General features: G+C 51.5%; 1 protein-coding gene across 1 annotated transcript in view; it reads right to left on the bottom strand.

The window, feature by feature from the left end:
• The window catches only part of Camta1 (calmodulin binding transcription activator 1), an 828,009-nt gene that overhangs the window by 20,588 nt on the left and 790,561 nt on the right, over positions 1-16,860 (bottom strand). Inside the window, 6 exon segments of the mRNA XM_032890958.1 lie at positions 715-899; positions 5,033-5,556; positions 5,900-6,215; positions 6,905-6,983; positions 7,332-7,528; positions 12,398-12,555. Coding sequence (XP_032746849.1) covers positions 715-899; positions 5,033-5,556; positions 5,900-6,215; positions 6,905-6,983; positions 7,332-7,528; positions 12,398-12,555 — 1,459 coding nt within the window.

The following is a 16,860-nucleotide window of genomic DNA, read 5'->3' as shown; positions in this document are numbered from 1 at the left end:
AACATTTACATTTGAGTTGGTGCAGATTCAGAGCAGGCTCAGGTGAGGCCTGTGTGGCAGCCCCTTTTGTCTTGCTCATCCGGATGAGCCCCTGGAAAGGGGTTTCCAGGACTTTGTTCATTGCCTTGCTTGTTCCTTGACCCAGACCTGATCTTATAATTTTGTCTGTACTTAAAGTGGCGTAAAAGCAGACTGGAAAAGAATGAACCGGCTTCAGCGTCAGCACTGGCTGGGGTCATGCTACGGTGTTGTCTAGCTGTCCTGTTTTTCCTTTGAATCCTCACTCCTGCCCTGGAGAAAAGCTACTGACTGAACGAGCTGGCTTGGTCATCCTGAGATAGCATCAGTTTCGTTTCGTTTTGTTTTTTAAAAGACGTCTTCATTTTATGAATGAGTGCTCTATCTGCATGTACACCTACGTGCCAGAAGAGGGCATTGGATCTCATTACAGATGGTTGTGGGGCACCACGTGGTTGCTGGGACTTGAACTGAGGCCCTCTGGAAGATCAGTCAGTGCTCCTAACCACGGCACCTTATAAACACCGATGAGGGAGAAAGCAACAGACGGGGAGAGGGCAGAAGCAGGGTCTGGAAGTGGAACACTGCCCTGTGTTCTCCTTGGGAAAGTTTCCCTTCACTCTTGGCCTCCCTGCCTCCAGTTAAAGCCAGTCCTTTACCCTGGTCCGAGGATCCCCAAACCCCAATCTTGCCAACCTGATGTGGGCAGCGCTGGGCAGACGGTCAGCATCAGCTAGGTAACTGGCCAGCCAGCTCATCGTACTGCTAATGGTGGCCGGATCTGATCTCTCCGAGGCTGATTCCAAGGGCACGAAGGTCTCCTGCTTGATTCTGTCCGGTGTGGCCTCGATAATGTGCTCCGCCAGGGTCATCATGTTCACCTGCAAACACAAGGCCATGGAACGTGAGCTGGGGAAAAACAAAACAGCAGAAGCCAACCCTGACTCTGTTTTCTGCCCCCCTGACCTTGTAAGGGACATGGAGGTGAGGCGGGTAAGTTGGGAAGACGGGGCGGCGTATGGCTCCATACAATGCATTCAAATAGCATTTTAGGTTAGGATGAGACTCACCCCGAGACCTGGTTATCTCCTAATCATAGCGTGGCCTCACACCTTGGTCACATCTTAGAGAACTTTAGTCTCGGGCCTACTGTCTACTATCGACAGCCTGAATCAGTTATGGAAATCATACCTGGTGTGGGAAAGCGGGGGTGGTTTCCGGGCAAAACGGGATCTTAAAAATATTATGACATTTATTTATGTGCCTGCACACGTGTGGCCAGGGGACAAAGGGAAGGAGCGTGTTCCCTCCTTGTGGTCTGGGAGACCAAGTTCAGTTGAGCAGGCTGAGGGCAAACACCTTTATTGGCTACGTCATCCTGTCGGCCCTAAACATCTGTATTTAACTGTGTGTGTGTATGTGTACCTGTGTTTGTGTGTCTGTGCCTGTGTGCCTGTGTTTGTGTGCCTCTGTGTGTGTGTGTGTGTGTGTGTGTTTGGGTACATGTGTGAGAGCAGCTGCTCACAGCCTAGAAGAGGGTGATGGATCCCGTTATTGGAGAGGAGAGCCCACCCAGCATGGCTCTGAGAAGCTAAGGCCCTCTGCAAGATCATCAACCTCTCACCATCAAGCGAGAGCTTACCAGCCCCTAAAATGTCACTGTCCCTCACCAATGTCCGACCGCTGCCCCTGTTGCTTGTCTGGGAGACCCCAGAGCTATGGAGAGCAGCAATCTGTTGAACCTCAGCTCAGCCACGCCCACCTGCTTCTGGGTCTCCTACACTCAGGGGAGGGCCTATGGCCCAGTTCTGGGCCGCAGCACCGTGCAGCATGCAAGTGTGAGAACATGAGCCTAACCCCAGCACACACACAAAAAGGCGGAGCACGGGGACAAGGGCCTGCAGTCTCAGTGTGACCGAAGCAGGAGGATTCTGGGTGGCCGAGAGGCCCTGCCTCACGACGTTAAGTGGGCAGCAATGGGAGAAGACCCTGCCTCGGCACGACTTTATGCACTCCCTCACACATGGACTCTTGCAGAGATAAGATTTAGGACTGGAGGTGCCTTTTTAAAACTTTTTGCATGCCTCTTAAGAATAAACGGTAATCAAAACCACAGCCGTTTAAGGTTTTCACCAGATCTGTCTCAGTGAGTGTGTGCTCTGAGAGGAACCCTCCTACCACAAAGGCAGCTCAGAAAGTTCCGTGCTATGGGTTCAAGCTGTGCACGCTGGCTCAGGGAGGCTCTGAAACCTTCAGAAAGTAGGGTCTTGCTGACGGGAGTAGGGTGACAGTAAGTGTCATCGACTTGACAGAATCTAGAAGCACCCGAGACAGGTGCTTTACTGAGAGTGAGCTGGTCTCTGGTCTGTGTACGGTAGAGAAGGCACGCTAAGCACAGAGAAGCAGTCACTGACCTGTGTCTAGAACCTTTGCCAAATGAACCTTTCTCCCTTAGGTTGACTCTGTCAGAGTGTTTTAGCACAGTATCAGGAGAGTCTAGGGTACACACTGTTAATTAAGCACAGGCCTTTGAAGGCACAGCTCCAGTTCTGGTCCCTGAGCATGCTCGATGGGTCCCTGCCATGCTCTACCATGGCCATTAACTCTTTAGCCTATTCTACACTGAGTATTCTGGTCACAACAACACTAAGACAATAGAAGACTACATCCCAGTTAGATGAAGCTTCCAGAAAGGGGAAATTCTGGGAATGAAATCAGATCTGGGTGTGAAAGATCCCCGTTTGATATTAGTGCAGCCACTTCTTAAGAATGAGAATCTTTTAAGCTGGCCCTTGCTTAGCCCCTAGACCTTAGACAATAGACCAGAAAGTACAGAAAGCACATTCCCACCCACTCTCTAGGAAGCTGCCGGACCATAAGAACAGAGGGTATAGAACATATTTACTGCAGGGCAATTACAAGACAGGAAACATCTCTGGGAAGCTAACTGACCACTATAGAAGTGAGATGTCCTTGGTACTGAATGCAGCTGTGCTGACATAGCTATAGCCTTGTCCTAGGAACTCCAGGAGAGAAACATCTGCCAAGTCAGATATCCTTGGTCCTTGTCCTGGAAACCCCAGGATGAGAAAACATATATCAAGTCAGACGTCCTTGGTACTGAAATAGCTGCATTGATGTGGTTACGGCCTTATCCCAGGAATTCCAGGACGAGAAACATCTGCCTAGTTATCCTTGGCACCGAAATAGCTGAGCTAATAAAACTGTGTAATCTTAAATGACTATTTAAGCTGTACATTTCTGTTGTTCGAGGCTCTTCACATCCCTCTTGCGTGAGGACTGTGTTTAGCACCAATGCATTGGTATCCCAAAGTAAACCTCTTGTTTTTACATCAAGACTGAGTCCCGTGTGTTCGTGGGGTGGTGGGTGTCCTCAGGACTGGACAAGAGTCTCCTCTGTCTGAGGGTCTTTCAGGTGGGTGGTGCAGCTGGGACACCGGGAGCTGATGCAGGAAACGGAGCTGTTCTAAGACGTTTCTGACAGTCGGACAGCTATCTAAGGCTGGCTAAAGTGGATTTTACCATCTAAAAAACCAGGCCCCCTCACCTGCCCCCAAAACTATTTTAGACGTCTAAGATAAATTTTCCTCAGTGAACAACTACCCGTGACAGCGGTTCCCTAAAGGTTTAACTAAGAAGAGAAAGATCCACCCTGAAGTGGGCACCGTCATCCCGCGGGCTGAGTAAGCAGAAAGGGAAGAGCGCCAGCAAGCAGCTGCTTCCTGACGCCTGGCGTTGCACAAAGCAGGCGCCTCACGCTCCTGCTGCCGTGCCCTCCCCAGCACCACGCGTTCTACCTTCAAACTGAACCAGAAATAACCAGCGCCCCCCTCAGCTGGTATCATCGTGCCAAGCGGGGCAGTGACCACCACAGGTGCCACCAGGAATTGTCCACACCAAGGGCTGGGCAGACTCTAATAGGCAGAGCAGAGCCGGCTACCGGTTCGAGTTTCACTAGATCCAGGCTTCGCTCGTCCCTTTAACTTCGTCCACGGCTACTTTCACGCTGAGACCGTGTCTCTAGATAAAATTTAAAAGGGACCGAGGACCATGCCCGGTGGACAGTGTCTGCCTAACGTGTGTCGAGCTGAAGCAGTAGCATTTGATTTAATTAGGCAGGCATCCTCATGGCTACACGGCTGTCGGTAAACCAGTGGTAGGGTCTGCCATCCACCAGGCAGGGTCTACGCTTGTTTGCAGGCTTCTTGTTCTTCGAAGAAAACCAGAGAGCTCCCCCAGGGTGCAATGCTCAGGCATGACTCAGCACATACACCTCTCCAGGACCGGTTGCCAGGGGCGTGGCCTTCCCACCCCAGCCCCGCCCCTTAGACAGGTGGGAGGTGATTTCTGCATCTTTCCTTTTGTTTTGGGACGCCTCACGAGGAATCTGGAAACAGAGGCCCCCTTTGACTGCTTCTGTGTATCTGAGTTCTAACAGCCTGGCGTCTTGTTTAGTCTGTGACAACTTTAGCGCCCTCAGAGGACTCAGTTATTAGCCCTGGAGGTGTTTCACTGCATGCCCCGTGAGCCTCAAGCCGCAGACGCCCTTCACCATGGCTAGGTGACGGCCGGGCTGGTCAAAGTCACTCAGATAATCCAAATCCTGTCTGCAGGCTTCCTTGCTGGCTATTTTTAGGGCCTTGACTCTATCATGACCAGTACTGAGAACAGCAAAGACCGTCATCCTGGACATGAGGAAGCAGGACACTTCTTAAGAGTGTGGTTTTCAAGGGGCTGGTACTGAAGGGAGAGCTTTGTTAGGGGCCTGTGGTCAGGCCCTACACATGGTGCCCCATTTGCAGAAGGGAAATGGGGTCCCAGGGGAGCAGATACTCAACGTCCCCCGAGCAAAGACAGATTGCGGACCCTTCCTGGGATGGGGATGGTCAGGTGTTTGGGGGCGTAAAACCCACACGACCTACAGAACTGAACCATAATGTCCTGGGGCCACTATGAGGCCCCGGCTCCTGCAGGCTTACCTGAGTGGTCTTACCTGAATATCATCCATGGGCTGGGAGCATTCCTCGTGCTCTGTCCTATCCCGGTAGGCCCCCATCTCTGTATTCACCACCTCTCTGTTAGCCAACATCAGGACGCTCATTGGTTCCCTCGGACGCACCTGTGAGGGTGCCGCGTCCTTTACTACACTGGTCCCCTTCGGATTTCCAGTCACCTGTACTGTAGACACACCAATATAAGGGTCTTTGGAACTCCACTTTACTACGGGCTGAGATGCAGACGCCTGGGATGCTGCGGTCTCTGGAGTGGGAGGGGAGGCTTCTCGGCTGTACCCCCTCACTCCTTCACTGGGGCTGATTGTCTCGGGGGAAGACTGCTTAGACCTAGGGCTCTGCTTCCTGATATTTGGCTGCTCCAGGCTCAGTGCAGTGCAGAGCAGCTTCTCCTGCCTTGCCTGGAAGGACTCGGGGTTCAATTTATGCTTTTTGGGAGCCGGATAATCTTTGTGGCCCTCAGTGCTGTAGTAATTAGAGGGTTCAGACCGAGGTCTTCTCAGCTCTGAAAAGTACAGTAGAAAGGACAGTCAGGTCAGGTGACGAAAGTAGGAATCCTACAGAATTAACACTTTACGCCTGGGAGATGACAAGGGAGAAGCTGGAGCGCAAGGCATGTACGTTCCTGAGGTCTAAATCTTCCCGAGCAGCCTACCCTGTACTCAAGACTCCTGTACAGAGTTTCCATATTGGGAGGGGCACCATTTTTAAAGGAGAATCAGAAGCAACGTATGAGCCCCCTCCCACCAACCCTTAAACGTACTCGAGTTTCCTATCCTAAGGGAAGCTGCAGACAGCCAATGGGGGAGCCGGGCAAGTTCCGAGATGACAGCCTCGTGAATCTGTACCTGGATTGGTGCTCGCGATGACGGTGACCCCCTTGGGTATTTCCGGAGAGCTCACGGCCTCCCTCGGCCACTGGGCCATCCAGCTGTCTGTGCTTGGCTCTTCGCTCGGGGCGCAGTGGATCCGGGAGGTCTGTCCCAGCTGGGCCTGCTCGTCTCTCTGCAGGTGCTCCAGACACTCTGCTAACTTCACGTGGCCCCTCGACCTGGCGATTCCCAAAGGCAGCCGTCCCAGAGAGTCGGGGATGGAGATGGCCCGGCGGTCCCACTTGTACAGTACCACAGCTGCCTCCAAGTGCCCTAGCGCACAGGCCCACATCTGAAAGCCAGGAAGACAGGTAGGGGAACTCAACGGGAGGCCGAACACGGGTGTCACTTTTGCTGTTGCTAGCAGGGGAAACACTAGTCCCCGTTGGCACTCTCAGTGGGGCCGCTGGATAAACGGCGCCATTCCGATCTCCTCTAACGACTGTCCGATTCCAAGGAGAAGTAATGGTGTGCATGTCTGACGCTCCCCCAGGGTTTATAAATTCACTTTCCTACATTAGATCAGAACGTCACCTTTGTATTATCTTCAGAAAGGGTCTCACTAACAGCCTAGGCTGGCCTTGAACTGTGTAGCCAAGGGTGGCCTTGAAAGTGTGAACCTTCTGATTGCCTCTCCTGAAAGCTTATGTTAGAAGTTGTACCACCACCAAACTCTGGTTTGAGTCTCATCTTTTAAATGACATTCTCAGATCCCACTGGGGTCTGGAGTTCCTGTGTCGGTTTAGAGAGTTTAGACGACTAGACAAGCCATCTCTCTCTCATTCATTCATTCATTCATTCATTCATTCATTCATTCATTCAAAGACAGAAAAGGTTTCTCTGTGTAACCCTGGCGGTCCTGGAATTTGCTCTGTAGACCAGGCTGGCCTTGGATTCACAGAGATCTGCCTGCCTCTGCCTCCCGAGTGCTGGGATTAAAGGTGTATACCACCACTGCCCAGTTAACAAGCCTTTCCTTACCAGGGGAGTGCAGGAGAAGTGGTCCACGTTGAGAGGATCGACTTCCAGTTCCAAATCAATGCTGTCTGCGTGCTTTGTGCTGTTGGGGATAGCACAGAGGTCATCACACGTTAGCCCGTGGCAAAGGGAAACACCAGGACAACACAGAACCCACGAAAGTGAAACCAGACTGGGCACCCAGCCTCCCCGGTGCGAGGAAATAGGATTCTAGACTCTGAAGACAGTTTGGACTCCATTTGACAGAAGCCTGAAGGAAGGAGAAGGTCTAACGTCGCACGTCTCACTTGGGAGTCTAGGGCACGAGACCACACAAATCTCCTGGGGCCTGTCCAGAGAAAAAGCCCTGACACTGAGCGAGAGGATTCCTAGCCACCAGCGGGGAACGGAGAAGTGGGATGGCTGAAGCCTTTGCTCCGCCGGGCCTTACCGCCACTTGATGAGGGTCTGGATCAGGGTGGCGTAGCCCTGGGCGGCAGCCAGGTGTAAGAGGGTCATTCCACGGAACGTCTTCGAATGGATCAGATGCTTGGACTTGGCCCAGCAGGTTCTGTTCATCATCTTCTCACAGACGACAACCACACGGCTCTCAAAGCAGCTCCCCAGGGTCCCGGCGCCGGATGCACACTGCGTCATGAGAAAGTACGCGTTATATCCGGGGGCCACAGGCCCTCCTCCACGCAAGCGAGACAAGTGGCAATCAACAGTCAGTGGAAAACATGTCAATGGTGAAGACAAAGGAGCCTTAAGAACCAGACGGCTCCGGTTTCGAGGGCGAAGCCACCTGCTGCGGAGCGTGAGGATCCCAGTTTGATCCCTGGAACCCACTTGGTAAGCTGCCCTCTGCATGCAGTTTCCATTTTATTTTTAATTACGCATGTATTAATTATGGACGTGCTCATGGTACAGGCGTATGCCTGAGAGGGCTAGAACTCAAAGCTGGGTTCTCTGGAGCAGAGTTGCACAGGCCACCACTGGTAGTATACAAGCTAGCCAAGACATAATATAGACTGTAAGCCTTTCTTAAGCTGGGATGGATAACTAAATGTTCTGTTTAACTGATATAGTGATGGACTGGGTATTGAGTATATCATATGCTTATATGCTTTATAAAGTGTAGAATGGTAATAATTGTACTCAATATATATATATATATATATATATATATATATATATATATATATATATATATATGAGAAGGCCTTTTACCTGGACAAAAAGGGGGAAATGTTATAGTTTGCCCTGGAGTTATCTGTATTTTGATGCTAATTCCACTGCCCCAAGGACAGCTGCCTAGTCATGGACTCAGGACTCAGGTGACTTCACCAGAACCACCTTTCCATTGAATTTGTAAAGTACAGGTGAGGGGCAGGTACAGGATAGAAGGAGGCCGGTCACTGGATGAGATGGAAGGATGGGTGGGAGAGAAGTTTGGAGGAAGAGGAGGAGACTGGAAGGAAGAAAGGAAGAGACAGGAGAGGGAGAGAAGCCATGGCAGGTGATGTTAAGATTCCGCTCTGTGTATTTACAGGTTGTTATTAATGTTCTTAAGGCATGGATGGTACTGGGCTTTGTATGTTTAGGTGGGCAATTATATCTTATCAATTGGGCCAAAGGTTATGGTGTTGTGTGGTCTTTCATGTGTAGATTCAAGCGTAATGGAGTGTGGGGCGGCTGGTCTGGGCCACCACCGAGTTGGGATGAGTTTCTGCCTTGGGTACTAGATAGGTAGAGAGATCGCTGATGGCTCACAGGGAGGCCTTCGGCAGTGTGATATGGGATGGAGCAAAGCGGGTGAGAGGCTTTGCTGACCGAGACTTAAGATATCCAGCAGATATCTTGGGGCATCGCGGTGCTGGACCTAAGCGGGGTAAAAGACAATAATACTTTTTTATTTTTTATATTTTACAACAACAGGTACTGGGGACTGAAACTGGGTCTGTCTCTAAGAGCAGTATCCTATCTGCAGACCCAACTTGCCGGCCCCCCTAATAAAACAAGAAAATTTTAAAAGAAATACAATAGACAGGCCAGAGGTCTCAACCTTACACGAAGAACCACAGGCAACTTCTGAATGGTGAGAGCTGGGGAAATGGGTCCCCTCAGGACGGAGCACGGTGACTGGTTACACAGTCAGCCCTGAGAGCAACTAACATTATATAAACTGAGCAGGTGTTAGGAGTATGTATGTATGATATATGTATGCATGCATACATGTATGTACATGTACACTATGCATGTAAAGACAACAAAAAAAAAAAGAGGCCACAGAATTGAAAGAAAATAAGTGGATAAGGTGGGAGGCTCCAGAGGGAGGACGGGGCGGGGATGGGGAGACAATGTCATCATACTTGGATCTAAGAAACTGTAGCTTCACGTGGGTAACAATGAATTTGATATATGTGTAACTTCTGTTTCGCCAAAATGTTGCATTTGAAAAAGGATTCTGTTTAAGTTGAGAGAAGGAGGAGAAGCAGCAGCAGCAGCAGAAGAAGCAGCAGCAGTGGGGGGTTGGGGGAGGGGGAGCCAGCGAAACAGCATTGTGTTAAGTGGGGCACAGGTGACCTGCCATCCTCGTGGTAGCTACAGTGACTGTGACACACTGCTGTCTCAGGGGAGTCAACACTACTGAAAACCCTCCAGCCGGCGGAGGGCAGCAGCCACCTCGGGCAGCAGCCACCTCGGGCAGCAGCCACCTCGGGCAGCAGCCACCTCGGGCAGCAAGCTGCTCCCATCGGGGCCACGCCCACAGCTGCCTCCTGCTTCTTCTAAAACCAAGGGATGTGGTGCTGCCTCGGTGTGGATTTTCCTTTTCAAAACAAAAGTGCTTAAAAAGTATCCAAAGCCTTTTCTTTTCTTCTTTACTTCTCAAAAAGAAGCGTATGTTCTGCCGTGTTCTGTATGTTCTGCCGTGTTCTGTCTGCATCGTTGTGCCCATTGTCCGCAGAGGCCCAAAGAACTGGAGCTACAGGTTGTGGGCTGCCCTGTGAACGCTGAGATCCAAACCCAAGTCCTCTGCAGGAGCGGCCGGGGCACCGTCTCTCCAGCCCTCGTTTTTCTTACGTTCTTACAAAGTGAAGAGGGGTGCACTGGGAAGCCTGAGAGATGCCCCAAGGGTTACTAATCGTAAGGGCCCTCGGAACCTAAGCTCATCAGCCTTGGCCACATGACTTCCTTGCAGGGCAGCGGCAACGGAAAAGGGATAAAAATCAAAGCTGGAAACCCCAACGAGCTGAGTCCTGGGTACAGGTCTTCTGTTCAATGCACCCTTAGCCAAGTGGCACATCTAGCCTAATTCCAACCTTTGGTGTCATTGTAAATGCCTATTTTTTTTCCTGGCAATACGTTCCACATAATCCAACTAGAACAGGAATAACACTGCTTCTCAGTGCTCTTTATTTTTAAATCTTAAAAGAAAAAATTTTTTCCCAAGAATTAAAAAGGCAGTCTATTTTCTATGCAGGGTCATCTTCACCAGAGCTGTCAAAACATTCCAGAGGAGATGGCTGAGCCGTCCCGATGTGCGGCGGACTGACCTTGACCCGGGCAGCAAGCCTGTTCTGTATGCGCCAAACAGACACGTTTAGAGAGACGCGGAAATCGTCAGCCAGTGACTAAGCAGGGAACGTTTCCAGCTAAACACGCGAGGCCCAGTCTCCGTCGTACGCAGTAGACACCATCATTTATTGGAGGGACAATTTAAGTCAGCGAGAATACTTCACGGTAGTTGTGGCTGACGTTGGATGGGATCGCAGAGGGCCAGCTGCCTACGGCTGAGCTTGAGATGTGCTCAAGTGTCCCCTTTATGCAGGGTTTGTAGGTAAAAAGGATTTCATGGGGACCGACCACTTGGCCCTCGGGTCGATATAAGGATGGCTTGCTTTAAAAACTTAGTATCGGGTGAAAGTCTACCTTGAGCTGGATATAGTGGTGCAGGCCTTTAATACCAGTGTGTGGGAGGTAGAGGCAGGTAGATCCCTTGCGTTCTAGGCTAGCCTCAATAGCAGCTGTTTCTCTACCACCGATTTCTGAAGATGGGAGACATGGGAGAAAATCCGAGACTTCTTTTGAATGCTTTCGTTCCATCTGTTATTAGTATTAAAAACACGGGTGCTGGAGAGATGGCTCTGCAGTGAAGGGCACTGGCTGCTCTTGCAGGGGTCAATGCCCAGCTCCCAGCCGTGTGTAATTCTAGTTCCATGGAGATACGATGCCCTCTGCTGGTCTCCTCAGGTACTGCATGCGTACACAGAGGTAAACCGTCCATGAGCGTAACATAAAAAGTGAATTAAAATATTGCTAGAGTTTCATATTTTCAAGGTTTCCAAACAAACAAACGAGAGAGGAAATTCTTCCAGGCATGCTGGTGATACACAACTTCGACTCTAGCCCTGAAGAGGCAGAGGTGGCCGATCTCCAAAAAGAGTTCAAGGCCACCATAGTCTACACAGTGAGTTCCGGGCCAGCCAGGGCTATGTGGAGACCCTGACTCAAGAAAAAAACAAAACAAAACAAAACAAAACAGAAGGAGGGATGTGGAAGGAGAGAGAAAGAGTTCTGCACAGGAAACCATTCTTCACAGTGAAGAAAAGGAAGGGGGCTTCCTTGTGGCTTTTAGGCAGGGAAAAACTCAGCAACTGAGGCAAGAAATAGCACTGGGTCTTCTATCTCGGGTGTTTGGAGAAAGTTCATCCTCAGACTTTCTCAAGATAAAGTTCTTGGGTGGGATGTCCACAGAAGCTTCGGGAACAGTAGTTTAGAAGCAGCAGAACTTGGCCATCTCCCTGTTGTGTGGCCATGTGACACATTCTTTGTGCAGCCTATGAAGGAAGTGCACGTGGGGCTGCTGGACTAATGGCTCAGTGGATAACAGTGCCTGCCGCCACGCCTGACAGCCCGAGTCCAATTCCCAGAACCAAGGTGTTAGGAGAGAACGGGCTCCCTGCTGCTGACCCCTACAAGGGTCACGTACACACAACAAAAAAAATGAAGAAAGTAGGATTTAAAAAGAAAAGGAAATGCGTCGGGAGAGGTGATCGACATGATGCCGTGTCTCAATGGACAGCAGCCCTTGGACCATTTTCTGAGCGGGGGAGAGGAGGTGTCTATAAAAGGCTTAAGGGTTGCTGGATTGGATTACGCTCTCGTTTCTCAAGACAGGCCCGGGATACAGAGAAGGAAGGGGAGGTTTAATCCGGAGTTCCTGCAGATGTGGCCTCACCCACCCCTTGGCGGATCCTTCCAACTGCCAGGGAACCCGGTGGGATCTGAGACCAGGAGGGACATCTGCAAACTGGGCTTGTGAGTTTAACAGTCTGCACCCAGGCCTCTCATACAAACCGAGCACGGGCACCATGAAGCAAGGCCCTGGACACTTTATCAACATCGATGAGTGACATCAGGGGCAGCAGTGGGGGGAACACCGGGACCAGGTGCCTCGTGCACAGATGAAACCCTGAGCAAACCCAAGCTGCAGCCACCTATGCCAGGGCCTACCTGGGCCTGGCCCCCTCCGGAGCCGCTCCCGCTGCTGCTCCCGCCGCTGCCACCGCCTCCGCTGCTCGCCTGCTTGTGCTGCTGGGAGCCGGTCATCTCGGCCATCCTCCTCTCCATCTGCTCCAGCCGCTCCAGGATGGACATCCTGAACTGGTTATCTAGGGCAGAGCGGGAGGCGTGAGACTGCGCTCTAGAGGAAAAGCATTTGACCTGTGGCCTATGCCAGCTTGTGAGTCCTGTGTCCAAAAGACTGTCAGCAGCTCTGCCAAGTGAGGGACTACGGCGGGCCAGTCTCCACCGCACGGCATGGCACGGCATGCAGGCTGCCTCTGCACACCAGAATGTAACGCTGACTTACAGAAGCCCACAAGGACCAGAAAAAAAAAATCCCTTTGTGTCAAAAACCTCAACTCTGGGTTCCTGCTTCACTGTCTGTTTGTGGAATTGCCCACAGAGACCCTGAGGGGATCTGACAGATCACCCCCGACACCACCCACACCTACACCACCACCACTCAGGGCAGACACCAGAAGTGGCTATAAGCTAGTGGGGGGAGGATTTCAAGAAAGGAGGCAGGAGGGTGTAAGAGTGCTTACAGCGTTGAATTCTCTTCAGTCAGTGACACGTACGAGTTCAGCCCCACCCAAGCAAAGCAACAGGCCATTGCTGCAGGAGCCGGGAAAACATGAGTTTATACCAGTCCGTACCCCACCTGTGTGCAAGCACACTCTTGGGAAGAGTCAGGATTACGCCACAGGAATAAGAGGACCCCAGATCATTCCGAACGTCATCGGTGCCTATGTCAACGCCACGGGTTTTGGTAAACGTGGTGCTGGGGGTGCCAGCAGCGCTGAGGAAAGCAGAAGGGTTCTCTTGCCGCTGGAACCCAATGAGAGTGTGCAAATGAGGCAGCCAGTGTGTGTGTGTGACACACTGAACAGTGGGTGGGCACACAGCTGAGATGTGACCCGGAAGTCTGGCCAGTGTTTAGAGAAAAACCAGATACGCAAGCCAGAAACTAAGGGACTGACTGAGGCAAGACGTGCAAGGATCACAGGAGGGGTGGGCCAGAGAGGAGGGGGTAAGTTGGGGCCGTGGGCAGCTCGGAACCCTGCTGTCCCGTCGGGCTAACTGCACAGCACGGATAAACCTGCAGTACCCCTAACTCTCAGCTCTCCAGTGGGAATCTGTTCGTGCATGGCCATGCTCAGAATATACTATGGCCTAAGGAAGGGTTCTCTCGACATCAGCTTCTCAAGGTGAAGCACGGTCATCAGGACCTTGCTAAAGGCAGTTATGGCACATTTTCTCCTCCAAATTTTGAAAGGCACAGCTCCATTCAGAACACAACCATCCGGGTCATAGAAAAATTTGGAAAGTGTGGGTAGGTCAGCCGTTGTTCCCTGACACCCCAACAGTAACCCCAGACAGGTGAGTGGGGCGGCTCGCGTGCAAGAAAGAACAAAGGCAGAGACAACAGGCAGGGCTGTCACCACTCCCAGCCCCAGTTCTTCACCAATGCAGGAGGCAGGTACTGTGCCTGCTGCTTTACTTTACAAACAGCAGCACGCGTGGATGGCTCCTCGCTCTGGCCACCCAAACGCCCCAGGAAGGAAGTATTAGAGAAAGACAGGCACAGGCTTCAAGTGCCGTGAAAGACATACTTCTTCCTCTGAAACTTTAAATATTAACTTTCTGTCAAATTCATTTTACTTTATGAAACCAAAATGCAGGAGGGAGACCTTTTCCCAATCCCGAGGTCACCTCCATAAATACCATGAACAGAGACAAATGTGGCGTACTCATGTGAGCTGGGACCCCCAGTCCCACCCCTGCCCTCCTAGTTGATACAGCCATCTTGGATTAATACAGCCATCTTGGAGGATTTCATCTGAGTATTGCCCACGGGAGTAACTTGGAACCGATACTGTCTGAGATGAAGGGAGGGTGGGGGATTACCTGAGGGGCCTTGAGAGTTTGGATCCCAGGAACTCAAACAGTACCGGAAACTCATCCCTCTGTCAGGGTCAGCTAAAGACAGATCCACCCTTGGGTTAAAGCTCGGCTCGAAGCAGCCGCCCCACTATCCTTGGGACATTGCGAAGGCTCCTGCTTCCTTCCTGCAGGGCAGTGCAGTGCTCTGCGTCACCTCCATTCACCTGTGGGCCTGCATTAGGTTACCTCACCGACACAATGTAGCTTAATTCTAAACCTCCACAGCCCCAACCGACACAATGTAGCTTAATTCGATACAATGTAGCTTAATTCTAAACCTCCACCGCCACAGCTGCTCCTTCGTATTCCTGCACTTTCCTCAAGCACTGTTGACCCAGCAGCCAAGATGAGCCACTCCTCAGGAGACAAAGTCACAGAACCCTGTAAAGCCCTGAGACCTGGTTACATCCATCTGAGACAGCCTCCAGTTTCCCGTGGAGCATAGCTGGATATGCTATGCTAAGGGCGTTCACCTGCCCGTCCCTCCAGCCAGGCCCAGACTGGGGAGACACAGACTCTTCTGACTGGTAAAGACCGAGGGCTGCCCCGGCTATGCAGTGAGTACTTATGTATCGTGATGGTTTGCATAAGCTTGGCCCAGGGAGTGGCACTATTAGAAGGTGTGGCCTTGTTGGAGGAAGTGTGTCACTGTGGGGGTGGGCTTGGAGACCCTCCTCCTAGCTGCCTGAGGATGCTCATACTGTTCCTGGCTTCCTTTGGGTGAAGATGTAGAACTCAGCTCGTCCTGCACCATGCCTGCCTGGATGCTGCCATGATCCCGCATTGATGATAATGGACTGAACCTCTGAACCTGTAAGCCAGCCCCAATTAAATGTTGTCCTTATAAGACTTGCATCGGTCATGGTGTCTGTTCACAGCAATAAAACCCTAAGACATATATTGATAAGCTACTCCAAGAAGCACTTCATGAAGATACCCAGCCTCCGAATCGTGAGGCAAATAAACACCTATTCTTCACAGATCATCCAGTCTCTAACAGAGTTCTCTGTGCCCATGTCCTCCGTATCCATGGGTTCATCTGAAGGATGGGAAGTATTTTTTGATGAAGGTGGCGGGGATGGGGGAGGCGGCTCAGTCCGTGAAGCACTTACCCTACAAGCATGGGAACTTGGGGTTTCTGATCACCATGAAAAGTCAGGGCAGATGTGGGAACCTGTCTAGAAGCGTCCTCTTGGGAGGCGGAGACGGGATCTCTGGGGCAAAGTGGACCAGCTGAATTAGTTAGGCTCCCAGTCTGGGTTCGAGGTAAATGAAGAGGAGGGGGTGAGGAGGATGCCCCTTGTCGAGAGCTCTGGCTCCACGCCAAAGCACATAAACGCACACAGATGAAAACAAAACAGAAAGCAGGCCTGTAATCACAGCTACCTACGAGGCTGAGGCAAGAGGATCGAGAGTTCAAAGCCAGACTAGGTAACTTATCAACATTACATTTCAAAATTTAAAAGGCCTGGTGGTCCACGCCTTTAATCCCAGAACTCAGGAGGCTGAGTAAAGGCAGATCTCTATGACTTTGAGGCCAGCCTTGTCTACATAGCAAGTTTCAGGCCAGCCAGGGCTACTCAGTGAGATCTTGTTGCTCGGGGCTGTCCATCAGTGATTCAGTGCTTGCCGTGTGTTAGAAGCTACCACACTCCAATCCCACCAATCGAGCGCACTGAATGTGTATGGATTTCTGCTCATCATTCCCTACAGATACGGCACACTGACCGACACAGCTTTTACCTCGTATTAGATGCGGCAAACGACAGTAAGGAGATGGAATACACTGGAAGACGTGCATAGGCTCTGTTCAAACACTTCGTGAAGGGGACTCGAGCATTCTCGGGTCCTGGTACCTTTGGGATGCCTTGAACCTGCTGCACCCTGGGTACCGAGGAGGCACTAGACTTTATTATCTCAGTAGGAAAAGGACTGACACCGGCGGCTCCCATTCTCAGAGGACTTAAGAGACCGCTGAGCTCTACTAGAGTTCCTGACCCCACAGGTCTGGGCGAGGCCCGGCGGTTACATCTCTCTCTCAAGATGTCCTGGATGCTAGTTGGGACGACATTTCAAGGAGCCTAGCTCAGGCTCTGGCTTGCTTCCACCCTGTGCTCCGATGACAGTCTGACAGAGGCACCGACTCCTCCCAGCCTTGTGTACTCTCTCCCATCCACACCTCTGTTGAGGAGAACTGGGACCCACACCTTTCCCCTAAGTGCAGACCTGTCGGTTCTTGAAGATGTTAAGAAGATCCACTCCTCCCCCACCATTACTGGGCTCTGACCCAGCCAAACGCTAGCTACCCCGTGTTCCCGCCACCGTTTCTTACCAGCTTCTATTCACATGGGATGTGCTCCTAGGTGTGAGCCTTTGCAAGTCTCTCAACTGGTCTATTTACCCGCGTGGCTGCAGGAAAGGGAAGGCACTTTGGCGGTCACTGGTCCCTCCCCACAGAAGGAGCGCAC

This window comes from Rattus rattus, chromosome 1, assembly GCF_011064425.1.
Source record: "Rattus rattus isolate New Zealand chromosome 1, Rrattus_CSIRO_v1, whole genome shotgun sequence".
In the NCBI taxonomy this organism is placed as follows: Eukaryota; Metazoa; Chordata; class Mammalia; order Rodentia; family Muridae; genus Rattus; species Rattus rattus.
This window is presented reverse-complemented; position numbering and strand designations above follow the sequence as displayed.